This window comes from Cavia porcellus, unplaced genomic scaffold (assembly GCF_034190915.1).
Source record: "Cavia porcellus strain 051 isolate PalLab524CR breed Dunkin Hartley unplaced genomic scaffold, mCavPor4.1 scaffold_2, whole genome shotgun sequence".
In the NCBI taxonomy this organism is placed as follows: domain Eukaryota; kingdom Metazoa; phylum Chordata; class Mammalia; order Rodentia; family Caviidae; genus Cavia; species Cavia porcellus.
In genome coordinates this window covers 72,841,112-72,864,660 of record NW_026947485.1, presented here as the reverse complement: position 1 = coordinate 72,864,660, position 23,549 = coordinate 72,841,112, and the positions used below count along the sequence as shown (strand labels likewise).

General features: G+C 33.5%; 1 protein-coding gene across 7 annotated transcripts in view; it reads left to right on the top strand.

Moving 5' to 3' along the window:
- Window positions 1-23,549, top strand: part of Agtpbp1 (ATP/GTP binding carboxypeptidase 1) — a 191,103-nt gene that overhangs the window by 146,953 nt on the left and 20,601 nt on the right. For all 7 annotated transcript variants that reach the window (XM_063243743.1, XM_063243735.1, XM_063243729.1 and 4 more), the window contains 7 exons: window positions 8,860-8,947; window positions 11,748-11,892; window positions 13,006-13,159; window positions 14,157-14,337; window positions 14,785-14,914; window positions 16,138-16,269; window positions 20,922-21,098. In XM_063243743.1, coding sequence (XP_063099813.1) covers window positions 8,860-8,947; window positions 11,748-11,892; window positions 13,006-13,159; window positions 14,157-14,337; window positions 14,785-14,914; window positions 16,138-16,269; window positions 20,922-21,098 — 1,007 coding nt within the window. The remainder of the gene's footprint in view (window positions 1-8,859; window positions 8,948-11,747; window positions 11,893-13,005; window positions 13,160-14,156; window positions 14,338-14,784; window positions 14,915-16,137; window positions 16,270-20,921; window positions 21,099-23,549) is intronic.

Sequence of the window (23,549 nt, the reverse complement as noted above, 5' to 3'; positions counted from 1 at the left end):
ATTGCCAATTGTTATGAAGTGTTACTTTATTAGGAATTCCAATGTTTATTGTTTAGAAGTTCCACCATCTCATTTAATATATTTTGGTCTGAAAAGACTTTAACCCCCACTTTAATGTTACCATTTGGTTACTATGTCTTTCCTCATTTCTTTGCTGACAGGTAATTTAAAGTTTGTTAGACTCTGCCCATCGGTAGGGTTTAAGGCCTGGGTCTGGGGTGGTTTCTCTGTCTTGCTAGGGAGAATACTTCAGAAGATTGGCTTCTGGTTTAAGAAGCCAATCTTGTCTTTCTCAGTACAAATTTCTTTTGCAGTACTAGTCATATTAGAAGCTTGTGCTTCCTCTTTATAGAATGAGTAAGTTCAAATACCATATGCAGCTTGTGATAGATATCTTCATATTTACTTGTGCTCTAGTTAAACTTTTGTCCCACTCATTTGTTAAATAAGGGTGCCAACTTCAACACCAAAATTATAATCTGTGGTTCGTATAGTACATTAATGATTAGGGCCTAAAAGCACACTGACTTTTTCCCCAGTTATACTTAATGTTGATTATATCCTTAATAAAACCTTAGGTTTTAGTTAGATATTATTAGAGGTCAGTGGTATTGGATGGTACTGTTTAATGATTTGTTTCAAGTGACAAAATTGATGTTTTTAGCATATTTTATTTATATAAAGGCTCATCCTTTGGCAGATAAGTAAATCAATTACTCAGATATAGCCTTTCTATATCAAATTAAGTGGATTCTAATCTCTTGACTGATTTTCCTCACTTGATTGATTCTTGCTGGATCAGCCTGTTTTGTCCAGATACTTTTTATTATAGTCAGAACTTCCTAATAGAGTTCCCTTCACCAGAATTTAGTATTACCATGTAAAAAATAATATAAGACTGCATTGTCTTTTAAAAATTGAAATATGTTGTCGTCGTCGTCATCTTTTTTTTTTTTTTTTTTTTTTTTTTTGTACCAAGAGTCAAATGCAGGGCCTTGTGGTTGCCAGACAGTTGCTTATGCCACTGAGCTATATCCCTGGCCCTAAAAATTAGAATACTTCAAATGAATCTGAAGTATCTCTGATCTCAGCCTTAAATTTTTTTTTTTTTTTTTTTGGTTTTTATTGGTACCAGGGATCGAACTCACGACTACCTGCTTGCAAGGCAGGTGCTTAAACTGCTGAGCTAAATCCCCAGCCCCCCAATTTTTTATATTCTTATTATCGTTAGCTATTTAATGACTTTTCTTGTATCTTGTGGAGGTTGAGACTTCAGATTGAAATAGCTCATTGAGTCCCAGTTAGAGATAAGGAATTCAGATATCTTTTATATATATGTCTGAAATTGCTGAGTTTTAAACATAGAAAAAAATCTTAGTATACTTTCACTTTAAAAGAATACAATATATAAAAGGAAACGATCATAACAACAGCAGCTAATATTCACTATTTACCAGGTGCTATGTCTTGTTCTAAATGCTAACACGTGATATTCTTAACTTATACAACAAATGACTCAATGAGATTGTTACCCTCATTTTACAAGAGATAATTGGAACATAGAGTGCTTGGTAATCTGTCCAGGATCACTCATGTGGTATGTTTTGGAGTGCAATTCAGACTCTGGTAATGTAGTTACAGATTGCGCAAAATCAGTATGTTGTTATGCATATGAAGAAGTTAGACTAGTACTGGACTTCTCATCTGTGGCACTTAAGAAACTAGAGGATAGGTAGATAGTTTTTGTAAAATCTTTCACTTGTCTGTTATTGCCAACAAAGTATATCTGGGTGTATATAAGAATGTAGGAAATATACTACCTAAACCAGCTGAGGAAAATCAGTGAGTTAGAAAGAGCTCAAGATACAAGACTCAGAATTTATAAAAAGTGTTTACTGAAAACATTGTTTTAAAGAGGATGGTATGGAAGAAGTGAAGTGTGTCATGGTGTGATGGCTTATTCACTTTGATGTAGTCTCAGAAAAATATCAGTGCACAGATGCAAAAAGGATGGAGTGTGTGACTGGATCAAGGGCCAGAATGCTTCATATTAAGAAGAAAAGGATGGATGGGAAAATGCAGCTGAACCAGTAAAAACAAGACACTACCAAAGAAGAAAACCATCTGACAAATAGTAAAAAGGAAATGAAATGCGTGAAGGTCACCACTGAGTGAGCCAAAATGTTCCCAGTCAGGTGTTGTTACACAATTCAGTTGTGTGCCTGGGTATACACCCAGTGTGTGTTCAATAACAACAAAAGATGAAAAATGAACAGTGGGGCAAAGCTGAAGTAGACAAATGCAAATAAAGTGGTATTACAAAAAGAGGTAGCATTAAAGAAAAAGAATACTGAATAATGAAAAAACAGAAATAATAGGTCAAAGGCTGGTATTACTTAAGTATTTACATACTGTAACCCTTGAAGATGCTATAAACCTTTATACTATTCAGTTGTAATTGGGACCCATAGAAGTAGAGCAAATGCTCCAAGAAGTAGAAGTTAATGAGTAGCTATGAAAATCTGAAATACCCTTTTCAGCAGTTGACATATCAAAACAAAATAAGCAAGAAAGCAGGGAAATTTGAGTGATGTAGTCAACAAAGCTTGATTTTTGGATTTACTCACAGTGGTAGCAAACATATGGTACATGTGCTGCAGCGGACTGTTATCTTTATTAAAAGTTCTAAAAGATTTACCATTACTGCTCAGGATCTCATTTTCGAGAAGATATTTGAGGATATACTGTAACTGCCATTTGAGAGTGAAATTTAATGGAGAAGTATGAGATGTAAAAAATGGAACTGATCCTGTAGTCCAGTGGAAAGAAATACGATGATGAAAGTGGAAAGATCACCAAACTAGAACTGGAAGTTAGTGGAATCCTAGGATTATGCTCAAAATAAAGTTCAACAGGTTTTTATTTATTTTTTATTTTTTAATTTTAAGGATAAAAAACAAAAAGGGTACAAGTTATATAGAATTTAAAAAAATAAACTAGGAAATCACTAGTTAATAGGTTACATATTGTCATCTTAGAAATAGTTGTTCAAGTTACAAAATTAAAGCATATAAAGTGGACTTTCAAACAGTGAGACTGCAAACTGTTCTGTTCAATGATCCAACAAAAACTCAGTAATATGGTTATCTATCTTATACGCTTAAATATACATGCAGTTATATCCTTTAGAGCACTTTCTTTTCCTCTCTTTTTTACAATGACAGTTACATATTTTGGGTTTTATTACTTCCACAGTTCTTATTACTTTGTTTTTGAAGAGAATAAAACCAAATGTGACATAACAAAACAGAGTCAGTCAAATCAAAAGGATGGACATAGTACATAAGGTAAAAACAAAATACAAGTTGATCAATAATGGTTACATAATGCCTCTTGCTGTCTTAAAAAGAATTGCCTATATCATCAGTTATAATAAAATTAAACAAAACAGTAAAGAATAAAACCAATAAAACCAAAACACTGAGACATTACAGGACTTCAAAAGAAGATAATAGTCAAACCAGAATGAGTATCATAGTGAATCTTACTGTCTTTATAGTTGTTGCCTATACTCTCAACCTTGGTACTATCAAGCACAACAGAAATAGAGGAAAATCAGTCAAAACAAGATGGTGAGAGCAATACAGGGTTTCAAATCAAGTTAATAGGAAATCAAAGTGGGTTACTATAATATATCCTATTTTTTATTTGTTTTTCCCTTAATTAAAAAGATAAAAATAAATAATAAAAAGAGATTGAGATAAAAGAGGACATAACAACAAAACAGCACAGGTCAGAAATAACCATTTAAGCAAAATAGTGTTTCACCACAAGATATCCTGACATAAAAGTAGTTATTAATTGCTGAGATAATCAGAAATCAAAAATCTGTGGAAATAAGGAAATAAGGAAATAATTGTGTACTATTAAAATTACATTCTTGAATAGAATTTATTTTTTAAAATTTTATTTAAAGAAAGACTGAACAAAACAAAATAGGTAGAAATAATAGATATGTTCAGAGAAAAACAGTAAGAAATTACTAGTTAATCTTTACATATTGTCCTTTTACAAATAGTTGTTCATGATACAAAAGTGGAACATATAAAGTGGGAATTCAAACAGCGAGACTGCAAACTGTTCTGTTCAGCTATCCAACAAAAACTTAGTAATATGGTTGTCAGTTCTATACACTTAAACATACATGCAGTTATCCATATCTTCATTTATGTTGGGATTAAACAAACTAAAGCAGGCTAGAGTCATTCTGAACAAAGAATAATAGTATTGCTAGATTTCATATTGTGACACTCTGGGATCAGCACTGGGTACTGTAGTGTCTTTTTAAAAAAATTTTATTTAAAGAACGACTAAACAAAACAGAAAATGGGTAGAAATAATACATACTTTCAAAGAAAAAAATAAACAGTAAGAAATCACTAGTTGATGATTACAGATCAAAGAATAATAGTATTGCTGGATTTCATATTGTGACACTCTGGGATCAGCACTGGGTACTGTGGTGTCTTTTTTTAAAAGTTTTATTTAAAGAACGACTAAACAAAACAGAAAATGGGTAGAAATAATACATACTTTCAAAGAAAAAAATAAACAGTAAGAAATCACTAATTGATGATTACAGATTGTCCTCTTACAAATAGTTATTCAAGATACTAAAGTGGAGCATATAAAGTGGGGATTCAAACAGTGAGATTGCAACCAGTTCTGTTCATCTGTCCAACAAAAACTTAGAAATATGGGTATCAATCCTGTACACTTAAACATACATGCACTTACCCATATCTTCAATTATGTTGAGATTGAACAAATCTAAGCAGTCTAGTATCACTCTGAACAAAGAATAATACTATTGCTGGGTTTCATATTATGACCCTCTGGGATCTGCCCTGGGTACTTTAGTGTCTCTTTTTCTTCAAAGTATCTGCTCGTTTCATCATGTGTCATAAGATCAGTTCTCATAAACTGTTTATAAAGTCTACACATGCATGAGTCTTAACATGTATTTCTATCCTTTCTGTATTAGAGGGAGAAACAAAACAAAGCAAGACAAAACAAAACATATTCCTATAAACACATGAAACAAAAAAGACATATAAGACCGTTGTACAAGGAGTTCTACCATAGTTCCTGTGTTGTCTCTTGTTATCTCCAATAGAATTGGCTATATCATCAGACATAGTATAATTGAATATATCAATACATAACAGTATTAATAAAAACACAACTTTATATATAGCATAAAAATTTAAAAGAAGGCAGTTATCAAACTAGAATGTGTATCATAGAGTTGTCATCTTCAGTGTAGTTGCCTATACTTTCAGACTTGATGCTATCACTCATATCAGTTTTGAATAAAATCTGTTGATACCAAAAAGCAATCAAACAAACCAGATTTAACTAAGATCAGTCATGATAAAACAGTATAAGTCGTACAGGGCTTTAGATTAAGATAATGTGAAATTAAAGATGATTACTGTGCTATATCTTGATGTTTTGGTGATAGCTATCTGTGCCCTCAAATCTAATGCAAGTAGACAACTGGGATAGAATAAAATCTATCAAAAAAAGAATAAAATCTAAGCAGAGTGGTGCGAGTAATGTGGGTTTTAAATCCTGATACACAATTAACAATATCTTCTGCCATCTTTTTAAAGACTCTTCCCTCTCCTTTCACTTCCCCAGGGTACACTGTGTAGTTTTTGGGTCTGACCAAGACCCTTGGTTTTAAATTGGAGGGGGCAACTGCTATTTACCTAAGTGATTCTGAACCTTCTCTCTCTTGGACTTGATCTCTAATTGTTTTCCTTTACCTTTTAAAGCCTGTCTTTCCAACCTATCAACAAATACTGATTAGTTGCCCCTATTTCTCTCTGGTTCTCTGTCACATAGGGCATTGTTTTCTCATATTTGATTTTCAGTGCATGTACTCTTTTTCATGTTAATTATATTTCCTATAAATAGCATCTTGGTGGCCCTGCTGATCTACTCCATATGTGTTTTTTTTTTTAAATTTAGTGTATCAAGGCCATATATACTAGAGATTATAACCAATCTTCTCTGCTTCGTTTCTGTTAATGCTCTTTTTGCCATCAGTTGTCTGCTTATCTTCTTTATTCTGTTTTCTGCTCCATTCATTGAGGCTTCTCTGCCACCGTTCCTGGAATCCTAGGACTTTTCTCTCACTCTAGAATGTCCTGCAGTATTCTCTGTAGAGTTGAATTAGTGGTTGCGAATTTCCCAAGTTCCTCTTTGTCTTGGAAGCATCTTGTTTCTCCATTAATTTCTAGAGACAGTTTAGCAGGAGTGTATCAATCTGGGTTGGAGGTTATTTTCTTTCAGGGCTTGGAATATTTCACTCCAAGCTCCTCTTGACTTGATGGTTTGTGTTGAAAAGTCTGCCGTAATTCTGATGGGCCTTCCTTTATAGGTTATCTGTGTCTTGTCTCTAACAGCTTTTAATATTCTGTTCTTATATTGAATTTCTGGGATCTTGATTATTATATGCCTGGGTGTAGCTCTGTTTTGGTTGTAGGTGGCTAGAGTTCTGTATGCCTCATACGTCAGAATATCATTTCCTTTTCCTATGTTTGGGAGGTTTTCGTTAATTATTTCTGTGAATAGCCTTTGTAGTTCCTTTGTTTGTACCCCTGCTTCTTCATTCACATTCTTTGTTCTCAAGTTGTAGATCCTCTTGTCATCTTCTAGTCTTTGTATTGTTACTGCTTGTCTCCTTGTTATTTTTAAAAGCTTTTCCTTTTATAATACCACATTGCAAAACTGTCCTCCAGTTTGGATAATCTATCCTTAGTTTTGTTCAAGCAGTTTTGCCAGCTTTCAATGGAGTTTTTAATTTCCTGGTAATCTCTTTGAATCTGCTTCTTGGTGGACCTGTTTGTAAGGTGGACCTTGTTGTATTCTATATTTTCTTTTATATTCTTCATCAAATGGTTCTCTCCTTTGTTTGAGTTCCTCCCTTCTTCCATCTGTGTCTGCTTGAGGGGTGCTTAGCATCTCTTTTATTAATCTTCTTATATCTTGCTTTACTTGGCTAAATGTTTCACTTTTGAATTCGTCTATGAGGTCCCAAATATATCTCTTGATGTCCACTGGTGCCATATGTGATACTGCATGTTTGCTGTTCTCATTTTCCTTTGTGTTTACCTGTCCTGGGTTCATGTTCTCAGGGTTGGGACCTGGGGACTTTTTGTTGTTGCTTCCTCTTCCTATCTTTTTGTTTCTTCCACGAGGCCCCAGTTTCTTTCTTTGTTGGTTACAATTCTTCTCAAGCAAACTGGCTAGCTGACCCTTCTCACTGCAGCATACTAGTGAGTTGCAGTTAGGGGCAGTGTTTGATGGCCCCTCCCCTTTGGATCAGTCAAGCTGCTGAGGCCTGCATTGTATTATTGTATGTTGCCTCCCCTTCGGGTCAGTCAAACTTCTGAGGCTTCACTGCGTTAGTGTGTGCTGCTGCCATAGGGAACTGATTTCAGATAACCTATTGGGTCTCAGCCAGGTCGTGTGATCCAGGCCTAGCTCACTCCACCAATCCCATTCAAGATGGGAACAACTGACTGAAGTCACTGCTGCCCCTTGTACTTGCCAGTCCTGCCTGGTCCCAGAATGTCGTCTGCTGAAGCCCCCCTTTCTGTGGAATGGCTCCACTCCCGTCACTTACCACAGGTTGATGCAGGCTCTCTGCCAGCTCTCCGTTGGCTTGCTGACCTCCAACCTCCGTGTGACTGCGCCTCCAGTGAGTTGAAGCGGCGGGAACTCAGCAAGTTGCCCACTGTGGGGAAGTGCTGAACTTTATAGCTGTTCCAATAATAGAACCAGGACTGTATGTTTGATTGGTTCTTCCCACCTTACTTTCTTCTTGGGATGAGAGAATTCATCTCCCTCTGTTCGGGGCTCCCCACGCTGTATTATGTTGAATTCCAAGTTGACTATCTCAGGGAGCCTTTGTAGCCAACTGTTATCTATCTGCCATCTTTGTTCCGCCTCCCTTGAATAGAATTTAAAGAAAGTCAAAGTAGATCTCAGTAAAAGTTGTCAGGCTTCCTAAATTAACACATGAATTTAATTCAATTCTAGTTGGAAACCTAGTGCATTATATTAGCAAATTAAATACAGTTATCTTAAAATTCATGTGGAAAGCATTTTTTTAATACCTAAGAAAATAAGCCATGTAGTTCTTAATACAATTTTGCAGTCTTTTCTCTCCTTTCACTGTAAACAGCTATTTTTTATGGAGAAGGTAAAAGGTAATGTTTTCAAGGAATATGCTATGTTTCATTGACATCATTTATAAAATTCAATGGAAAAGATTTAATGTCCCTTCATTCTAAAATTGTAATCCTCATTTAAACTAAAAGTATATTACATTATAATAATTATTATTTTAGTGGTGCTTGGGATTGAATCCAGGGTCTTCAGACTGAGCTATATCCCCAAGCCCTTCACTGAACTGCCCACAGTAAGCTTGAGTTTGTAATCCTTCTGCCTCAGCCTTCCAGAGTGCTAGGGTTATGCATAAATGTACACTGCCATATGTGGCTTATGTTATTAACTTAGATTTTTAAAAATTTCTCACTTTTTTCTTTTCTTTTTTGGTACCGAGAATTGAATTCAGGACCTTGCACTTGCCAGACAGGCACTGTGCCTCTGAGCTGTATCTCTGGCCCATTTCTTTAATGTATACTAAACAAAATATAACTTATTTTAGTTTTCCTGAAGTTTAGTGCTTTCTGCAAAAGCAAGATTAATTTTGAAGTTAAAAATTCTAAAAAGAATTCTCTCTAAAACTTTCCTTTTCTCTCTTTCTTTCTCTCTCTCTCCAAGGTATGCAACCACTCATGTATTCAGTTCAGGAAGCATTAAATGCCAGACCATGGTGGATTCGTATGGGAACTGACATTTGTTACTATAAGTAAGTATTCTAGGAATAATGGGATACCAGCATACAAAATGAGGATAGTAGCTTCAGTTTCACTGTAAAGGTAAAAAGTAGAATTATTATTGCATTCTTAGTATTGTAATGATGTGTGTTAGCAATTTTGAAGAGTCCTTTGGAACTTGAGATCTATATATCTGATGTGAGGATAGTAGAAATAAAATGTGTAAGGATGTTAAAAAACAGACTCAGATCCAAATGTTGTTTTCACCACTTAGTTATGTGTCCTTAGCTTTTGAAAAGTATTTAAAATTCTGGAGTCTTCATTTAGTGAAAACTGAAATTAACAATTATAACAGGTAATAATTTGGAGTGATTTTTTTGTTCCTGTAATACCAAATATAATTACTTTCACTTCTTGTATGTGTTACCACACAATTTTAATTTCAAAATTATTTCAACTGGAGATGTATTCCATAGTATCAATTTTCATAGTTTATCTTTGTCTTAAAATAGGTACTCTACTTTAGTAAGTTAGAAATAAGTGCATGTTGAATTGAACTGGATCCTAATTCTAGATTGGGAAGTAGCTTAGAGAAAAAAGAAAATAATAATTATTTATTCATTTGGATAATCGCAGTATTGTTTAGCTGTACTTGTAAATACCATATGATTCTCATATTCCTTTCTTTCCATTGTTACTCTATTTCTGCATGCAGTTTGTTTTCACAGTTTAATCCAGTTGGCCTCCCACCTTACCCTCTCTTGTTGTTATCCATCTCGGAGTTTCTTTGTAGTAAGTTTTGTCTTTTAACATTGTGCTTCACTAGCACTAATATCCTTTCTTTTTCAGCTTTGCCAGTTAAACAAAGATGACTTACAAATAAACTGTTTTAATAGTTGATGACATGGCATTGGAAAAATCTTTGGGTGCTGTTGCTTTCTGGGAGTAAAAATGTTTGTTGGACTTTATCTCAGTAAGGTTTCTTCCCTGTTTTTATTAGCACAATAAGTAGCAAATAAATGAGGAACAAGAACAGAGGTAATACGTAAGTCATCTGCAATTGAATGCATCTCATTTCTTTTAATGGTAGATGGATAAAAAATATTCTGTGATCATCCTTACAAAGTTAGAGTGAGGTAGTGATACAGGTAGTTAGTGCTTGATCGGATTTTGGTATTCAGACTGTTAAAGGATGAAACAATATTTTTAAAGACATATTTTCATGCTTCAATGCTTTTACATGATAGAAATCAGTCAATGAATAATGTCTTTTCACATAACAAAATGAATGGTTGTAGCACAAATTGTTCTAGTTTCTATAAGAATAGTGATTTTTTTTTGTTTAAAGTTTTGTGTTTTTTCTTGCCTTATTTCCAGATCTAGAATTGGGGTTTAGTTCAATTCAACAAATATTTATTAACCATTTTCTATGTAGCAGGCCCTGTTATAGTTGCTTTCAGGAAGACTAAAGTTCAGATAATAAGAATTGAAGTCTATTTTTGCATTGTGTCTTAATTGTTCACATTAGCTGTGTCCTCTAATGTTGCCTATAAGATGGAATAAAATTACCTTTCACCAGTATATGAACTAATGTGTGTTTTACTGGATAATGTATGAACTGGCATATAGCTACTATGTGGTGATGTAAGTGCCTTCGCAGTTAGATGTTACACTTTTGTGGGGAAAGATTGGCAGAGATTAGACCAGTTCACTCATTCATTGGTGATAGTAGTGATTGAAACAAAGGCCTTTGCACCGAGCTATGCACCCAGGATTTTCTTTTTTTTTTCCTCAGACAGTTTCTGGAAAGTTCCCCTGGCTGGGCTCCAGTTTGTGACCTTTCTGTCTTAATTTTCATAGTGCTGGGATTATAGCATGTGCAGCTTCTTTCGGCTGGGGCTAGTTCTTATTTTGCATATCCCTTCATCCTTGTCATTGAATATCTAGTCAAAATACAGTGCCTCAGTTAATATTGGCTATACCAATTTTTAAAAAGTCTTAAGTATTAGTTCATGAATAAGTAACCTATAAGCCCTGGTTTTTTTAAGAGGATTTTGAATTTTACAAATTTAGTTGATGGAGCATCTTTAAATGCAATGTTAGTAATATTTAAAGTCTTTAAAACTAAGTTATTAAATGCTTTTTATTATGGAAGTCTTCAAACATTTATAAATGTAGAGAATAGGATGATGGTGCTTTATTAGCCAGTTTTAGCAATTATTGACACATAGGGAGTTTTGTTTTAGATCTTTTTTCACCCCTACTTCCACACTGAATTTTTAAAGTAGTTTCTAGATATGGTATTTTATTAAGAAATATTTGACTGTGTACCTAAAAGTCAAAGAGCTTCTAAAACAGTTACACTACAATGCTACTCTCATAGCTCAGAAACATTTCCTTGATATGAAATATTCAGTCAGTGTTCAAATTTCCTGGGTTCCTCATAAACATTGTTGTACAATTGACTTATTTCAATTAGAATCACAACTAATGATCACTCTTTACAATTTTTTAAGTATAAAAGTGATTATCTCCAGCATCAGTGAACCAAAAGATGGTCAGAATAAACACAAATCCATCAACTATTTAATGGCTGTTTAAAATGGCTTGTCAGCTAAGATCTGTCCAACTTCGTGATAATCAAAATCACATTTGATTTTTGTTGATAGGTCTTTCAAGTATTTTTTAAATGTATAACCTTCCCTTTTCTCTTTATTTGTTACTTGTTAAAGACTTTAGATTATTTATTATATGGGGTATTTCACATTTGTGTTTTGCTAGTTCCATGGCAGTGGATGAAATAAATGTGTTTTATATGCTTTTCAATTGTAGAAATCACTTCTCAAGAAGTTCAGCTGCTGCAGGTGGACAAAAGGGAAAATCTTACTACACCATTACTTTCACTGTAAATTTTCCACATAAAGATGATGTTTGCTACTTTGCTTATCACTATCCATATACATATTCAACTTTACAGGTGAGCATTCAAATTAAATTGTATTGTTGACTATTATTGTGAATTATGTTTATGTGTCAGGTAATTGAAGAAAAATTAACTAAATATTTTAAGGAAAGGGATTAGTGTTGGAAGTTTCAGAAACAGTGCTTATTGGAAACATTAAAGAGCAAAAAGTGGGAATGCATTCTTTAATGAAAAAAATATGAAGGAAATTTGACACGATTTTTCTCCCCATCTTTGGTAGAAATTGACAGTTCTTTAAGATTCCATGATTAACAGATTTTAAACTAAGTGAGAGTTCTACTTGATTTTAGCTAGAAGCATTGACTCACATAGAAAAGAAAAAGTGGATGTAATGTGGAAAAATTCAAAAATTTTTTTTAGTAAGAAACCTCTTTCATTGTGGAATTGTAGATCCCAGTTCCTTAGAGTATCGGATATGAGTTGTTTTGTTTTGAGGTTTTAAACATTTGCATTGTAAAGCAAGACAAACTAAATCAAGTAGTTAAATGACCAACTGTAGTAGATTTATTGCCAGAACAAAATAGTTAATCCTGATGGCCAAAGATGAGGAATGTGTTATCAGTTTACAAGAAAGAAATTGGAGTGATATAATTAGAAACAAGCTTCTAAAGTGTAAGAGAAGAGGAAAAGAAAAAACAAAACAAAACACGGTCTGTAGAGCAAGAGAGGCTGAGAATTCCGATTGAGCCTTGGTATATTTAAGGAAGGTCACAACTTGCAGTAAAGGTACAATGTTCTGGAGTCTTGCTGCAGCAAATGCTGTGGCACCAGAATATGGACTTAATGACTGGATAACTCCATTTTGGGGTAATGCATCTTAGGGAAATAATTAGGAATGTATATAAAATGTAACTTGGTACATTTTTGTTCACCTGGTTGTATGTTATTGTTCTGTATGAACCTTACTTGGTATAGTTAATGGTATATGTACTTAGCCACTTTCTCAAATTTCCCTGGTGTTTGAACTTCAGCTGGCTGTGAGACTTTTAGATAACAGTTTAAGAACTGGATTCAGTTCTAGTTATATGTAGGTCTCCATGCATTATTTCTATATTTTATAGGGAGTTTTAAAATGATTTTATATTTTGTTTTTAAATTTTTATCAAGATGCATCTTCAAAAATTGGAATCTGCACACAATCCTCAGCAAATCTATTTTCGAAAAGATGTGTTATGCGAAACCTTGTCTGGAAATAGCTGTCCCTTGGTGACTATAACGGCAATGCCAGAGTCTAATTATTATGAACATATCTGTCAATTCAGTAAGTCTGCTTACACTCAGATTATCAATCGTTGTCACTTATTTTTCTTTGCTTTCTGTATATTTTAAAATGAAAATAATACTAAGAGCAGATGTTAAGAGGACTAGGCTCTGTCCGATTCTCTTGGGACCTGGCCATGGATGCAGGGCTGAGCCTCAGAGTCTGCATCTTGATGGAGGAAACCATTTTCTTATTCTTAGCCTTAGAATCTATTGTGAGTTAGAATACAGCATAGCATTCAAAGTTCAGGTGACATCCATTAATTTATTGGCAGCCAATTGTATTTAGAAATAAAACAAACCATAAATCTATCAAGTTTTTTGATTGCTACCTCTCTGAACAGCTATTTGTTTTCTACTGCCATTTATATTTTTCAGTTACTACCAACATATAGTTGTGATAGAAAAAAGATATAGTTGTACACAGTATCTGATACTGATGAGAACATATTTTTTAGGCAATAGAAAGAACTCATTATATAAAAACTTGAGTAATGAGTTGAATGATTTTTTTGTAGACATATATCTGCACATAATGAAAAATTTTTTTGGTAAATCTCTGAGCAGATCTACAGTACTGTTTTTTTTTTAACCTCTTGGTGTTTATCATAGTGAGACTAGAAATAAGATTATATTGTCTTTCTTTCACCCTTGATGTTTTAAAAATAGTTTTATATTTTAAACTTAACAATTCTTTCTCAAATCAAGTTTACATTAAAAAAATTTTACATGTTAGATTAATCATCAGGAAATAAATAGGACAGTACTTAAATACTGTTCATACTTCAAGCTCCTTTCAGGACATGGTTTGTATTGCTTTTGTATTTGTTTTCTCCATAGAGCCTAGTGTAATGTATGTACTGTGCTTTACTATATGCATATTGAGTTTCACTGAGAATCTATAGCAGAATTTACTGAGTAGAGACATTTTTAAGTGAAATGTCATACAAACTTTTAGTAGTTACTCATTTTAATTTGAGATTTTATGTGTACTTTAGGAAATCGCCCTTATGTTTTCTTATCTGCTCGGGTACATCCTGGAGAAACCAATGCAAGTTGGGTTATGAAAGGAACATTGGAATATCTCATGAGTAATAACCCTACTGCTCAGAGCTTACGGGAGTCCTATATATTTAAAATTGTCCCTATGCTAAATCCAGATGGTGTCATCAATGGAAAGTAAGTTAAATAATAGTTACCAAAATATTGTAGATTACTGTGGTTGTCCTATATAAAGTTGGTGAAATAGTAGTATCCAGGTTAATTCACAAAGCAAACCCAATGATTTTTTCTAGAAAAGAAAACTTTTTTGTTCATGAATTTATCTAAAATAAACTTTTAAATGAAAATATATTTTGTGTTCTGGATACAGTATGGTATTTTAAGAATTCTGTATCCATGAAAATAAGATTTCCTAAAATCTTGGTCTTGCTTGAATTGTTTAAAACATGGTCAGGAAACATAAGCAAATACTCAGTAAATATTTGAGAAGTATAATATATATTCACTTGAACCCACAATGTACACCTATTTGAAATACAGGAATAAGTTCACCATAGTAAGTCATAAACTATGTAAGAGTTTATTGGTGCCAGTTTTTCTCCTTTTATGCTTATGTTTGTGTAGTCATCGCTGTTCTTTAAGTGGGGAGGATTTGAACAGACAGTGGCAAAGTCCAAATCCAGATTTACATCCTACTATTTACCATGCAAAGGGGCTGCTACAGTACCTGGCTGCAGTGAAGCGTTTACCTCTGGTAAGCAGCAATAAGTTGCTTTTACTTTGGAGAGTTAAAAGATGTTTTATTGATTAATGGTTTCACAATTTTGTATATTATTTTCTGGTTATAAAAAGCTGTGTTGATAATTTCAAGTGCAGTGTTTTAAAAATGTCTCTTTCTGTCTTTTTCTGTAGTCATATCCTGTGTGGTAATTGTGGTGTCAAGTTAATATGATATATTCGTTTTTATTTTATCAGATTGGTTGTTTATAATTCTTATAAGCGTTTTACTTTGATACTTTATTTATATATATTGGTAGTCTTTGGTTATAAGTTTTATTATTTATTTATTTGGTACTAGAATCGAACTCAGGATCTTGCGCTTTGCCAGGTAGGTGCTGTATGGTTATAAATTTTAGTAATATTTAAATTCACTGTTTGAACAACACTGAGGTAACAGTATGTATTTTCCAAATTTCAAGCTAGTAGAAGCTGATTTCTGAGTTCTTTTTTCAGCTCTGGAACTGATGTCTCCATACATACATGGGAATGTGGCTGCATGGTGTGAGACGGTCCTGGACTTTATATGTACAGTACTCTTGTTCTGTTCCCACTAGGTTTTTATTTTAGTGTTCTGGTTATATTAATGTCTAATTAGTCTGTCTTCTGTGGGGAAAGATAGGAAAAACCTTGGGAAATCAACTGCACTGGCCCATGTGTGTAACCTCATCCCTGGAAGACAGAGGGAGATAGTCTTAAGGCCAGCCTGAGCAACCTCACCAGTACCCATCTTGAAAAAAGGAGAACTTTGTGGAAGGTTAAAGTTGACTGGGACTTTATCGTTTTTTTATTTTTAAAATGATGCTTTTCAACATTATATTGAAAACTTTTAAATAATTTTTCATGAAATCATTTTCATACTCTTAAATTACGTCAGTGTTTTAGCAAGTCTTTGAGCAGATGATGGTGGCTGTGGATTTTAACTATAATTGAATTTATTGTGTTTTAAATGGTGAGTAGTAGATAGAATAGAAAGGGTAGAACATGTATATCAGTTTAAGACCTCAAAAGACTTAGCAATTCTGGAATTAATTGTAGATCCATTCTAAAGTAGATATTATTACTTATTAAATGCTAGTTATTTTACAATAAAAAGATCAAGAAATACAGAATTTAACTATTCATTGGCTTGATACTACCTTTCTTGACAATACATAAATTTGAAGGCCTTTAATTTTTAACACATACTATCTTTTCAAGGTTTATTGTGATTACCATGGCCATTCCCGAAAGAAGAATGTGTTCATGTATGGCTGCAGTATCAAGGAGACAGTGTGGCATACCAGTGACAGCGCAACTTCCTGTGATGTCATGGAAGATACGGGATACAGGGTAACTGTTACGAACAGTTCCTGAGCTTTTGAATTTGAAACATACGAAACTCTAAAATATAATTTAACATTTACAAACTACTCAAATTCAATAAATGTTAACATCTTCCCCTTTTTGTTTCAGATCTTTCATCATAAAGATTTGCTTTTCATGTTTAGATTTTTCATGTATTTGGAATTTATTTTTATGTGAGATACAGAGATCTGGTCTTGTTTTGCTCTTAGTTACTTGTCTCAGCACCGTTGACCATGCATTGCATCCTTTCTGTGTATGTTGGGGAAGCCATCTTTTAATGTCCCATGCTTCTTGATTGTGTGCATATATTGTGAGCCCACCAGTCGTTATAATTATCATTGTTCCTGTTTCTGTGCATGCATGTCATTATCATTCTGCTGTGTTTATAATTAGTGTTGATATCTGGGAGGGTAAATCTTCCTTTGTTACTCTTTTAAAATATTTGCTTGACTCTTGTTTTGTCTGTTCTTCTTGATGAATTATAGAATCAGTTTGGGACATGCTCTGTTTGAATGTAGATCGGAGTAGCATTGAACCTAGATTATGTTGGAGAGAATTATTATAATAATGTATAGCATAGCTACTGTGAACATTACCTGTCTTACTCAGTTTTCCTTTTTTTTATTTTTAAAGACATAAAATTTCTCCAAATATGTGTGACCTTTTTTTAGATTCAGTTCCAGAGATTTTTGAATACTGTAGCTGGGAATGAAATCTACTCCCCTATCTCCCTGCCTCTAGTTGATCACTGATGATGCATAGGAAAATCACTAACTTCTCAGAAATTTCTCTTTAAGTTTTAGATCCTCCTGCAAAGGATTACATATGAGAATCTCATTTCTCAGCAACAACACTGTAAGCAAAAACGTAGTGGAGTTATCTTTCAAACTTCTTAGCTAGATTTCCAACTTACAAATTTGGTATTTCATCTTATCAGAAAGTAAGAAAGCAAAGAATATCTTCTCAGATATTGAAAGTGTCAAAAAATTTGCCCATAATCTAGAAGCTACTTGCCAGAAACAAGGAATATTCTGAAAAGAAACAAGAAAGAAGTAAATTAAATCAAAGAGAGAGAGAGAGACACATATGGAGGGAGGCAGGGAGGGAGGGAGGGAGAGAGAGAGAGAGAGAGAGAGAGAGCAACCTCAGAATAAGAGTGAAGGTAAACCCCCAGAATGTAAGTAAAATGTCCATGTCAACATTCAACAAATGTTACTGCCACTACCTTTGGAGAGTTTGAGCCTTATTAAGTTAGGCCACATTAAATGAATTAGATGACCAAAGCTCAGGGATATGAAGAGAAATATTTAATCTAGATCCAGATAATGTTATAAAAGTGGGATTAGCAAGAGGCCCAGAGGATTGAACAAAGCTGACAAAAGCAAACTCAAGACCTTTCCAGTACTGTTCTCTGGATCACATCACCACCATCACCATGCTTGTTTATACATTGTATTTCACTTTTGAGGAATTCTGACTTACTCTCTTGGAAATAAATAGGATTACACATTCATAAGACAATATCTCCCTCATTTAAGAATTATATTGTTAATTTTTGTGTGTTGTTTGATTAATGTATTTTTCTTCATACTGAATAATAAGTTCCCTGAGCCTACCAGATGTGTCTCATTTGTTCGCTATGTAGCATGGTATGTTATTCCCATGACCACTCAGTAAAGATGTTAGATGGGTTGATGAGGGAATAGGCAGACATGTGGGAGGAAAACACAAGATATAGTCCCGCTGTAAAAGAGAAATTAAATATCTTTGTTCTCAGTTTTCTTAGTATTTTATTAATTGTCTTGACCTAAATTTCTCTACTTGGTTAAATACCTGGATTTTGTTATAAAAGGAAACATAAAATAATTCTGTGGGTTAGACAAAATAAGTGATTCGCTTTCACCCTGCAGTACGTTTCTTAAGATGCTGGTTGATACTTCAAATGGTTTCATGACCCCTTAATGGTTTTATGACCATATGTGGCTCGTAATTCCATTAAACACAGTTGGACTGTATTTCTTTCAGGCTCCTCAGATTGTTCACCTGCTAGTGACCATCTGGTATTTCCAGGTTGTTCGGGTGTGGGTACAGAAAGAAGAAAATGTTTCTCAAATTTGGTGTTCTTATGCATTTATTCCTTTTGCTGCTGTAACACACGACCACAAATACTGTACAGGGATGTAAAGCAATCTAAATTCATTAACTTACAGTTCTGTAAATCTCAAGTCTGGTATAGGCCACACTCTATTTGTTGATTATTTTGCTGCTTCTGAGAAATATCTATTCATTTTAATTGTCCATTTTTGATTGAGTCTTTTATTTTGGGTTTCATTTTCCTTGAGCTCTTTATATATTCCAGAGTTAGTTCTCTATTCAAGAAATAGCTAGCAAAAGTGGTTTTTAAAAATTAAGTTTATTTTTAATTAAGTTAATTATTTTATTAATTAACTTTAAGTTTATACATAATGATTAAATTTGTGACAGGAAATTTGTAGCTGTACTTGACATATCTTCCCATTCCATAGGTTGTATTTTTGCTGTGTTGCTTTTCTTTTCTGTGCAGTTTTTAAATTTGATATGATCTCATCTGTTGATTTTCCATATTGTTTGTTGTGCCATTGGGTTCTGTTCAGAAAATCCTTACCATATAGCTTTTGTGTGAAGTTCATTTTTGGTTATTTGTTTCTTTTTGCTTCAGTATTCTGTAATACAGGCAGTTAATGTCATTGCTAGTATACAAATTAGTGAAGTAAAACTTGTGGGTCTTCCGTTACTTAGGTGTCTAGGATGGTTGTGATATGTTTACAATTCAGATCTTCTGTGCTTTCCACTCCATCACCATGTCCTTCCTGCCATGGTGATGCCTAACCAAGCCCCCCAGCTTGTTTCCCAAGAAGCCCTTTGGTGACATAACCACAGCTCATAGCAGAATTTGAAAGAACATTTCTTTTTATGGTGTTTTTCCTTTCTCTTTTTTCATCTTCCCAAATTAAAAAAAAAGTTTAGACTGGTATAAAAAATGGAAACACTCTAGAAATAAAGTTAGTCATCTCTCAGTCATTCTCATAATGCTAGTCTGTTTGACCATGTATATTAGGAGACTTGCCCCTAAACCCCATCCCGCTTTAAATGTTTATATGTACAACATCAGTCTTTATTTTGGTTTTCTTTTAAAACAGTGATTTGCTTTTGCATATACTAATACTTGTTGACCATTTTTTGACATCATATTTGGATGTCAGTCTTTTTAATGGTCATGTGAGATTTCCATTGTGCATTTTGCAAAAGCACAATTAGCAAAATTATACTATTTGTGCAGTAGTCCCTTGTTAGTGGTCATTTGATTACCCTGCCAAATTGTTCTTGTAAAGATTACACAAAATGATACTCTCAAAAATTGTACCATGAATGATAGTTCACATCATTATATATTATATCTACTTTGTCATAACAAAATAATATTTGATTATCACAGTTTACGTAATTATAATTGAAGGTGAGGGTCTTTTCATATTTTGCAGTTAAAATTTTTTTATTTTAAAGTGAAAAAAGAATAAAAATGATACAAATTTCAAAACAAAATAATAGATTAACAATGGTTACTATATTGCATATTGTTATTGTCAAAGTAGTTGTTCTGATTACAAGATATAGGCATGAAAAAATGATCAATCAAACAATGAGAGCACAAACCATTCTTTTTGATGAGATAACAGAAATTAGTAATTATCTGTTGTGTGTACATATAGATACGTATATATATAATCTTTTCCCTTTTTTTTTCACCTTTCCCCATCCCAGTTTGTGATCTCTTTTAAAATAGCCTTTTCTCATTTATTAGCATTTATACTGGTTATCTATTTACTATTTTTAAAATAACTCTTTGGATACATCATAAATGTTTTTTAATTTATTTGTGCTATGTAGTAGTTTAAAACTTTTATCATTTGGTATCTTATTTTTAATGCCTTTTGGATTTCATTTAATGAGGAGTGACTTCAGATTCTTTTTTCTTAATTCTTGTCTTTTATCTTAATACTTGGCCCATCAATATTGAATTATGAGTCTTTTCTCTGATGATAACTAACACTTTTGGTTTTAACTTCTAGGTTTCATTCTAGACTCTCTGTATGGCTGCGTTACAGTTTATCTTTTTTGTGGTGGATAACCTAAGTTGCATCATTTCTCTACTCATAGCTTCCCCTTTTTTTCTTTTTGAGAATTTCCCAGAGTGTACTCTCATATTCCATTTTCAGGTGAACTGCAGAATAATTTTAAGTTGGAAAATCTTGGGATTGCTTTGATTGTGATTCTCTTTGACTTATTAATTTAAAGATAATTGATATTTAATCTCTAAGTCTTTCATAGATAAATTTTCTTACTATTTTAAACTTGTTTTTCTTCATATTTTAAGTCAAGGTTTTCTTAAATGAGTGTGTTGTGCTTATTGGTTGTTGTGTTCCTTCCTTTCCTTATGTTTCCTAACTGGTAACTATTTGTTTAGAAGAGCAAGAAAATTCTAAATTAGCAAGTGGAATGTTTGGGGTGTTTGAGTAGCATGGACCTGTATAGTACTCATCAACAAATTTTAAATTAAAATAGTTTCTTGGTTTATTTTATAATTTCTATTTTTACAGACCTTGCCAAAAATACTGAGCCATATTGCTCCAGCATTTTGTATGAGCAGCTGTAGCTTTGTGGTAGAAAAATCTAAAGAGTCCACGGCGCGGGTTGTGGTGTGGCGGGAGATTGGTGTGCAGAGGAGTTACACCATGGAGAGCACGCTGTGTGGCTGTGACCAAGGAAAATACAAGGTACAGCACATCACAGTGACTTTCAGGCACGAAGCAAAGAAGATAGCCTCTTGTTTCATTTGCTTATGATTGTCAGTTACACACTAAGTAGACATTTGTTTTAAGTTATATGTAACTGTAGTAATGGAATTGAATCATATTCTGTCATAAAGACTAGTTTGTGGTGAGGGTTGGAGGTTTTTTTCCCCTTTTTTTGTTTTTTTGGTTCTTTTGTTTCTGTTGGTTTTTTTGTATACCTATATTATAAAGCAGCACAATTTATAATAGATATGTCCATCAGTACGTGGATAAAAAATGTGGTATTTATATAAAGTATTGCTCTGAGTAAAGAAGGTTAAACTTAGGTCATTTGTAGGAAAATTAATACACTTAGAGACAATGTTAAGTGAAATAAATCAGACACACATGCTTAAACAAGAAACCAAAAATATAAATAAAGAGCAGAATAAAAGATAGATAATAGGAAATAGGAAGATAGATCTTTCGCAGATAGGGAGAGGACCAAGTAATAGAGGGAAGGAAGGGGAGCAGGGATAGGGGATGAAGAAAGAATTAAGATGTGTTATGTGCAAATACTGACTCCCTATGAGAAATGCAATCGATATGTACTGCAAAAATATGCTAATAAAAAATGAAAATTGAAAATAAATAGCTTCCTTAGGATTTTAAGAAATTCTTGATTGTTTGAGTCTACTAACCTTCCTAATTTTTAAGAAAGCACAGTAGAGCACACATTTAAATACTGGTTAGTAATTTATAAGCTGCTCTGTAAGTAGTGAGCTATTAATGAAAAATTTCTGTAGTTTTAATTAATTAAATGTCAGTATGGTTTTATGCATTTAAAGTTAAATACGTTAGACTTATGAAGTGACTCATTTGCTTTAGTTTTTTGTATGTGACTTGTAATTTCATATATCATTACCTGATTTTTTTTTTCTTTACTGAAATGGTTCTTCTTTTGTCATAGGCTTTTGTTAAGACAACCAGGTTTCACTTTTGAAATTAAGGACAGTCAAGTGCTAGCTAATTTAGGATTTTTTAAATTTTAAAGATTAAGGACTTAATGGACAATAAATTGGACCTTACATAAGCAGTAAGCAAAGCTGAATGTATTTTCCTTGCCTTGGCACACAGAGGTTTTTGGACTTTATGCTAATAGAAATGGAACACACATTGTTTCATCTTCTTTTGGTTTTTGTTATAGGAAAGTAGGATACTGAGTCCGGTAGAGATTTTTATATATCTTTCTTGAAGATGATTTTAACTTTGTGGTGGGAAAGAGTTAAAAATCTAATTGGTTAGCTTTAGAAAAGCAGACATGAAATAGTTGATATCAAAAGTTTAGGAGAACCTACACAATGATTTTTTTGTTGTGACTAGAAGAAAATTACATTGATTTGCAAATGATCTTTGCACTTTTGAGACCTACTGAAATATAACTTACTGAAATTCCAGTACTTTTTATTGGCTGACTCTTCCCTAATTTTTCATTGGTCACAGTGCCGGTGACAGTGGGGAAAGAATAACAGTGTTGGTCCCACTGCAGCCAGGCCCTGTCCGTCATTGGTGTGTCGGTGGGCAGTTTCCACAAGGCTTGCACATCTCACTGGCCTTGCATGGGTGTGTGCCAGGGAACAAAACTGAGGGCCACTCTTGCATGAGAGCATGCATGACTCTTGGGAGAAACCCTGGGCCATGGGATGTGTAGAAGCAGACTGAATTACTTCACAGGGAGCAGGTTAGTGTTTGCGGGGTGGAAAAGCGACTTAAAGGCTCACTATCTGAAAGCAGCAGCCTGCGGGAGGAAGGCTCAGGGGTGCGAGCCCATGGGACTTAGGAGCCTCTTAAGATCACTGAGTATTCTTTTATATTTGTGTTAGACTGAGACTTTCATTGGACTTTTCAGAATATTTTTATATTTCAATAAATTTTTTGGTCATTGAAAAAGCAAAAATATTTTGAAACAAAATGGTAAGGCAATTTTCTAAGAAGTTTTCTTTGGAAATGTAACTGTGTAAACTTAAAAATAAAATGGATATCTAATAAATACTCATTTTTCTTTCTGTAATTTAGTTCAGAGAGCATTCATTGGTTTAAAACCACAAGAAAGCTGGAGATGGAACACTTGAAAGAAAGACACAAGGCCCTGGGCCCAACACCCAAAAAAACTGCCTAAACTGTACACCAAACCAAACCACCACAACAAAAAACTATGAATGAGAAGTGTTTTTCACTAAGCAGTTTTTTTTTTTCATGTCCAGCATGCACGACTTTAGTAACATATGCTTTTAAAAAAATTATTAAGCTTTTTAAGATAAACTTTAGGTTCTTATTAAATTGAGTGGAAACTACAGAGTTTCCATATAGTCCCTGTTTCCACACATGCACATAGGTGTACATTTTAAACTTGTTAGCTAATAGGTATGTTTTAAGAAACAGTTTCATCTTCAA